Genomic DNA, 6,000 nt, shown 5'->3' on the forward strand with positions numbered 1-6,000 from the left:
TAATTTAATGTCTGTCATTTTGAAGGAATTGACAAGCAAATTGACAAAGAAGATTCAGGAACGTTCAGTGTTGCAGAAGAAACCCAAGAGGCAAAAGACAGAGACAACAGAGCTGAACTACATGCTTGAACATTTGGAAGAAAACGGGGGAAACATCACATGATTAAGGTATGAAAAGATCGAAATTAAGAACCTAGAATGGCAAAAGCAAGTAGAAATGTTCACAAAAGAGCATGAAGAGTCTCAGAAACAATTAGCTGAAATGCAATTCCAGAATGTAAGCTTGAAGGTTACTGCCGTGGAATTATGTTATCCTAAAGAAAAAATGATCAGTGCAGGGAACCAACCTTCACATACAAAAAATGTGTTTGCAAGAAAAAACAAACATTGATAAGAACACTGGAATGTCACCCACAGGAAGTGGAACACTTGAAAGAGGACTTTAAGCATTTAAATGATGAATTTGTAGAAAGAAATTCAACAAAGATAGTTCTTCAATTAAATGTGCGATAAATTAAAGTCAGAAGTCTGTAATAAGCACAGTGCAAAATCTGGAACAGGAAAAGAATTGCTGATGAATACGACCAGTTGCTTGAAAGCAGAATTAACAACCAAAACTATTTAAATTCTTGAACTTCGATCCAATCTGAACAACATGATGGGTGAGATACTCAATATGGAAGAGCAAATCCAGATGTTGAAAGCAGATAAGATAAATTCTGCAGAGCAGATTGATGGTCTAATGAGTGAATTGAAAGAGTCCAAGAAGCGGTCAGTGACCATGGAAGAAAGATTCAGAACTCAACTGAATAGTCAGGTGAAGCTGTCAAATCTATGTATGTGTTCCCTAGTTAATTCTGAAACAGAGACAACTTAACTGACCAGAGTTGTTGCTGAGTTGATGGGAAGATTCAGAAGTTTGAAAAACAACTGGAAAAGAAGAAAGAGTACTCAAAAACCTGGATAAAATTGTGAAAGAAGCAGGAACAAAGGTTTCATTTTTGAAATGTAAACTTCGGAATATAGAACATTACAGCGCAGTACAGGCCCTTCGGCCCACGATGTTGCGCCGTCCTGTGAAACCCCTCTAAAGTCCCTCTACACTATTCCCTTATCATCCATATGCCTATCCAATGACCATTTGAATGCGTTTCGTGTTGGCGAGTCCACTATTGTTGCAGCAGGGCATTCCACGCCCTTACACTCTCTGAGTAAATAAACTACCTCTGACATCTGTCCTATATCTATCTCTCCTCAATTTAAAGCTATGTCCCCTCGTGCTGGACATCACCATCCAAGGAAAAAGGCTCTCACTGTCCACCCTATCTAATCCTCTGATCATCTTGTATGGCTCAATTAAGTCACCTCTTAACCTTCTTCTCTCTAACGAAAACAGCCTCAAGTCCTTCAGCCTTTCCTCATATGATCTTCCCTCCATACCAGGCAACACTCTTGTAAATCTCCTCTGTACCCTTTCCAATGCTTCCACATCCTTCCTATAATGTGGCGACCAGAACTGCACACAATACTCCAAATGCGGCCGCACCAGAGTTTTGTACAACTGCAATATGACCCCTTGGCTCCGAAACTCAATTCCTCTACCAATAAAAGCTAACACACCGTATGCCTTCTTAACAACCCTCTCAACCTGGGTGGCAACTTTCAGGGATCTATGGACATGGACACCGAGATCTCTCTGCTCGTCCACACTACCAAGAATCTTACCATTAGCCCAGTACTCTGCCTTTCTGTTATTCCTTCCAAAATGAATCACCTCACACTTTTCTGCATTAAACTCCATTTGCCACCTGTCAGCCCAGCTCTGCAGCTTATCTATGTCCCTCTGTAACTTGTAACATCCTTCTGCACTGTCCACAACTCCACCGACTTTAGTGTCATCTGCAAATTTACTCACCCATCCTTCTACGCCCTCCTCCAGGTCATTTATAAAAATGACAAACAGCAACGGCCCCAAAACAGATCCTTGTGGCACACCACTAGTAACTGGACACCAGTCAGTGCATTTCCCATCAACCACCACTCTTTGTCTTCTATCAGCTAGCCAATTTCTGATCCAAACTGCTAAATCACCCTGAATCCCATGCCTCTATATTTTCTGCAATAGCCTACCGTGGGGAACCTTATCAAACGCTTTACTGAAATAACTGTCACGTGGGTCGTTGGCACCAGTTCATCCAGCCTTCAAGAAAAGAGTTAGGGTAACAACCATTGACCAGTGCAACAGCAGAACTGACCAAGACCAGTTCAACACAAAACAATGGATTAAAAGATTGAAAATCTACCCAAATGCTAGAACAACGTCCAAACCTACATGAAGAACCAGCAGCGACAAAGCCTTCCACTCATCTGCCAGTAGTGCGAACATGATATGGAAGGGTTATAATGCTTCCAGGCTGCCTGAGCATTAGAATTCAAGGAATTCAGGAAAGAAATGGGGTTACAGTAATGTAGTAATGATAATGTAAATGTATGATAATAATTATAATGTAAGAGATAAAGTAAACTATAATCACTTAAAATACATTGGACAAAGACTAGAGTGGGGTACAGTATAAGGTTTAATGTGGGGCTGAGTACAGTGCGCACCCACATAGTGATGTGAGAAAGTACATGACCATGTTTTGGTCCTGCCTGAAGCTAGAAAGGTATTGACGGGAGATATTTTGCACCATCTCGGAGGTTTTGCATATGGATATGGGGCCCGGTCCCCGAGAAGCCATTTTCGGGGTGTAGAATCGGCCCAGATTGCAGGCGGGTACAGGGGACTTTTTAGCTTTTGCCTCACTGATCGCTCATAGGTGGGTCCTAATGGGGTAGAAGTCAACCTCTCCACCCTGTGCCTCGGCGTGGTGAGGGCACTGTTGGAGTTCTTGTCCCTGGAGAATGTGAAGTTTGAGCTGAGGGGGGACAAAGGAGGGTTTCTACAATTCTTGAGGTTTATTTATTAAGCACCTTCAGGAGTTGGTTGCCGTTGAATGCTAAGGGAGGGAGGGGGATTGCTTTCTTTTTTGTTTTATGAGTCTATATTTCAATTATATTGTTGGGGTTGTTCTATTTTTATTTCTTGTTTACATGGTGAAAATGATACAAAGAAAGCACATGACCCACACCCAGGATCAGTCTAGTGTTGGACAGAGCTGTGTGTACCAGCAAGCGTGGAAACAGCTTCAGGTTTGTACTCTTCAATTTGTAAATAGTTCCAAGAGTCATTAAAGACTTACAGTCACCCGACGTGTGTCTGTGAAGACCTCTTCAGGTCTACCGAGCTGTGACCAACACTCTGCAACAAAAATGAACTATAAACCTACTATTCTGCAATTGGAACTGTACCACTGGAAAACCTACAGGCTGATCTGAATTCAATATGATCTGAATTGTGCAATATCTAAATTGCTGCATCAGCACTTTTGATCTGGGACTTGTCCCGAGTAGCAATGGTCCAGCTGAGCTGCGCAGCTGTGCAGTTGAGCAGCAGCCTGAAAGGTGCCACTTGACCTTGTTTTGTGAGAAATAAAAAATGTGCGAGGGCCACACAAAAAGGTTTATAGCAATTGCTGCTGACAAAAACAGGCTGTGCCCAATAACAACACTTACAGGTAACACTGCTCGAAGCATGTAGTTATTCAGACCTATGAAAATAGAAGTCAATTTTGTTTCAACGCATGAAAGATGGTACAACAGTGAATTTCTATTGTTCATTCATCAAGCAGAAGAAAGGTAATCTCAATTAAACTACAATGGCTATTGGATCCAATTTGCATCTTTAGAAAAAAGTTACAAAACAGTTGTGATATTGTTATCATGCAATATTATTGTGAAGGAAGAGAAAAAGTGGTTGTCCCAATCCTTCTCTTCTTTTTCTCATTCAAATTCTCATGCAATCTCACCTACCATCTGTTTCGTCCTGGGTTAGGTTCTGTTTCCATGGGGCGAGGCCGATCCACCAGTCTTTGTCTGCTTCCAGGTGCTTCTGGACAAACTCTTGAGTTTCCTCATTCAGGATGAAAGCAAGATGTCCCCCACCTCGTTCACACCATTTCTGAGCCCCCTGAAAACTACGCTGCATCTGAACAATCTCGTAGCAGCTCCTCTGAAACGCCAGCTGCTGCTCTAAGCAGGGACCTGCAGCTGCTCGGGGATTAAAGGTAAAGGTAAAAACTAAAGAAAGGAGAAATTTCCAATGCAGCCTCATCCTTGACTAGTCCGCTGTCATGCTAAACTTTGAAATGGTTTTGAGTAGAGTGTCAGTCACTGAACTGACTCCAAGCTGCACAAGGCTCTTCTGAAAATCTGAATTGGATGTAAACTGAGCATGATTGATTTGTCTGGATCATTCAACACACATTGATGGATTATCAGCCCCATAAAACAGACAAAATGGTAAAAGACATCATTCTGTTAAATAACATTGAAGGTTTTGTATAGATTTTCCACAATTGTGCAAGGCAACCCACTAAATCATCATCTTGCCTCCATGTCCAGTGAAAGTCAACGATAACCCAGACAGATGTTACATCTTCTTCTTTATTGGGACATGTGCAGGATGGAGATAATAGCCTCACAATTATAAAGGAAAGCTATCACAGGAAGCCTTGTTTACACGATAAGTGAGGACATAATGATCATAGACATTACCAAAAGAGCAGATACAGATTGTAATTGTAGCTACTGACCTCATTCTGTTCTGGAAACTAGCACCGTTCAACTTGATCCTGTGCCAATGCTCCACCACATTTCTATTTGAGCTCTCCTCCTGTCAACATGCTACAGTGCAACGTTTCTTTCCCAGTTCTTCTCCACAAACTGTTCCCAAGCCCATTTCAGGGTGGAACTCGGAAAGTCAGGAGATTTAGCTGGTTAATGTCTATGTTGTCAATGTTCCCCTTTTACTCTGAGGAACCTGTGCCCTTTTAGTGGGGGCAATCTAGCACTGCTCTTGCTCCTCCATTCAAAAATGTTACCAACTTAATAATAGTCCAACCTTCGTTTTGAAGGATTGATGGTCAATTTCTATATTGGGGATTCTGTTCCATATTCTCACTGGAGTAATTTTTCTTGTTCATAAAACATAAAACTTTTGTACATATGCTAAATTTCTGCAGGGAAAAACTAAAGATAGCAAAATTAATTCAACGTGACTGATGGAGAAATCTTGGATTTACGTCAAAAAGGAGTTGCATTTGGATAACACCCTTTCCAAAAACAGGATGCTTAAAAGCACTTTATAGCCAATGATGTTCTTTTGAAATGTGAGAAACACATCAGCCAATCTGCACATAGTGAGGTGTACCCCCATAAGTAACTCCTTCCTCCAAAGTACAGTGCCTCAAAAAATGCAGCCCTCCCTTTTTACAGCACTGGAGTCCCAGCCTAGGTTATATATTCATATCATTTGGACACAAAGGGCAATTTAGCATGGCCAATCCACTAACCCGCACATCTTTGGACTGTGGGAGGAAACTGGAGCACCCGGAGGAAACACACACAGACACGGGGAGAACATGCAGACTCCGCACAGACAGTGACCCAAGCCGGGAATCTAACCTGGGACCCTGGAGCTGTGAAACAACTGTGCTAACCACTATGCTACCATGCTGCCCTTGTTCTGTGTAAATTTGTTTTAAACAATAATGTTATGACCCTGCAAGAGGCCCAGGGACCTGCACCCTCAGAGTCCCAGTGACCTCACCTGAGTATGATTTACCCAGAGGATGGGGGGCCCCTCCCCTTTTCCTAGGACTGCTGGGACATAAATATCCCGGCCCAGGTGTGGGCCGGGCGTGGGAGACCCTTCAGGGAGTAGGAGGTGTAAATTGCAAGGAGAATAAAGCAAAACCTTGCTACAGTCATTGCTTACGATTGGTTGCTTGCCTGAGACTTTACAAATAATCAACATAGAAGAGTAAAATATTACAGATGCTGGAAATTAATAAAAAATATGGGAAATTGCTGGAAATACTGAGCCGGTCTAGTAGCATC

At 42.2% G+C, this 6,000-nt stretch overlaps 1 protein-coding gene across 1 annotated transcript in view; it reads right to left on the reverse strand.

The window, feature by feature from the left end:
- The window catches only part of LOC119971162 (polycystic kidney disease protein 1-like 2), a 164,942-nt gene extending 160,198 nt beyond the window's left edge, over window positions 1-4,744 (reverse strand). Inside the window, exons 1-2 of the mRNA XM_038806358.1 lie at window positions 4,695-4,744; window positions 3,913-4,149 (exon numbers count right to left, since the gene is read on the reverse strand). Coding sequence (XP_038662286.1) covers window positions 3,913-4,087 — 175 coding nt within the window. The 5' untranslated portion in view covers window positions 4,088-4,149; window positions 4,695-4,744. The remainder of the gene's footprint in view (window positions 1-3,912; window positions 4,150-4,694) is intronic.
- Between the last annotated feature and the right edge of the window lie 1,256 nt (window positions 4,745-6,000).

This window comes from Scyliorhinus canicula, chromosome 9 (assembly GCF_902713615.1).
Source record: "Scyliorhinus canicula chromosome 9, sScyCan1.1, whole genome shotgun sequence".
In the NCBI taxonomy this organism is placed as follows: Eukaryota; Metazoa; Chordata; class Chondrichthyes; order Carcharhiniformes; family Scyliorhinidae; genus Scyliorhinus; species Scyliorhinus canicula.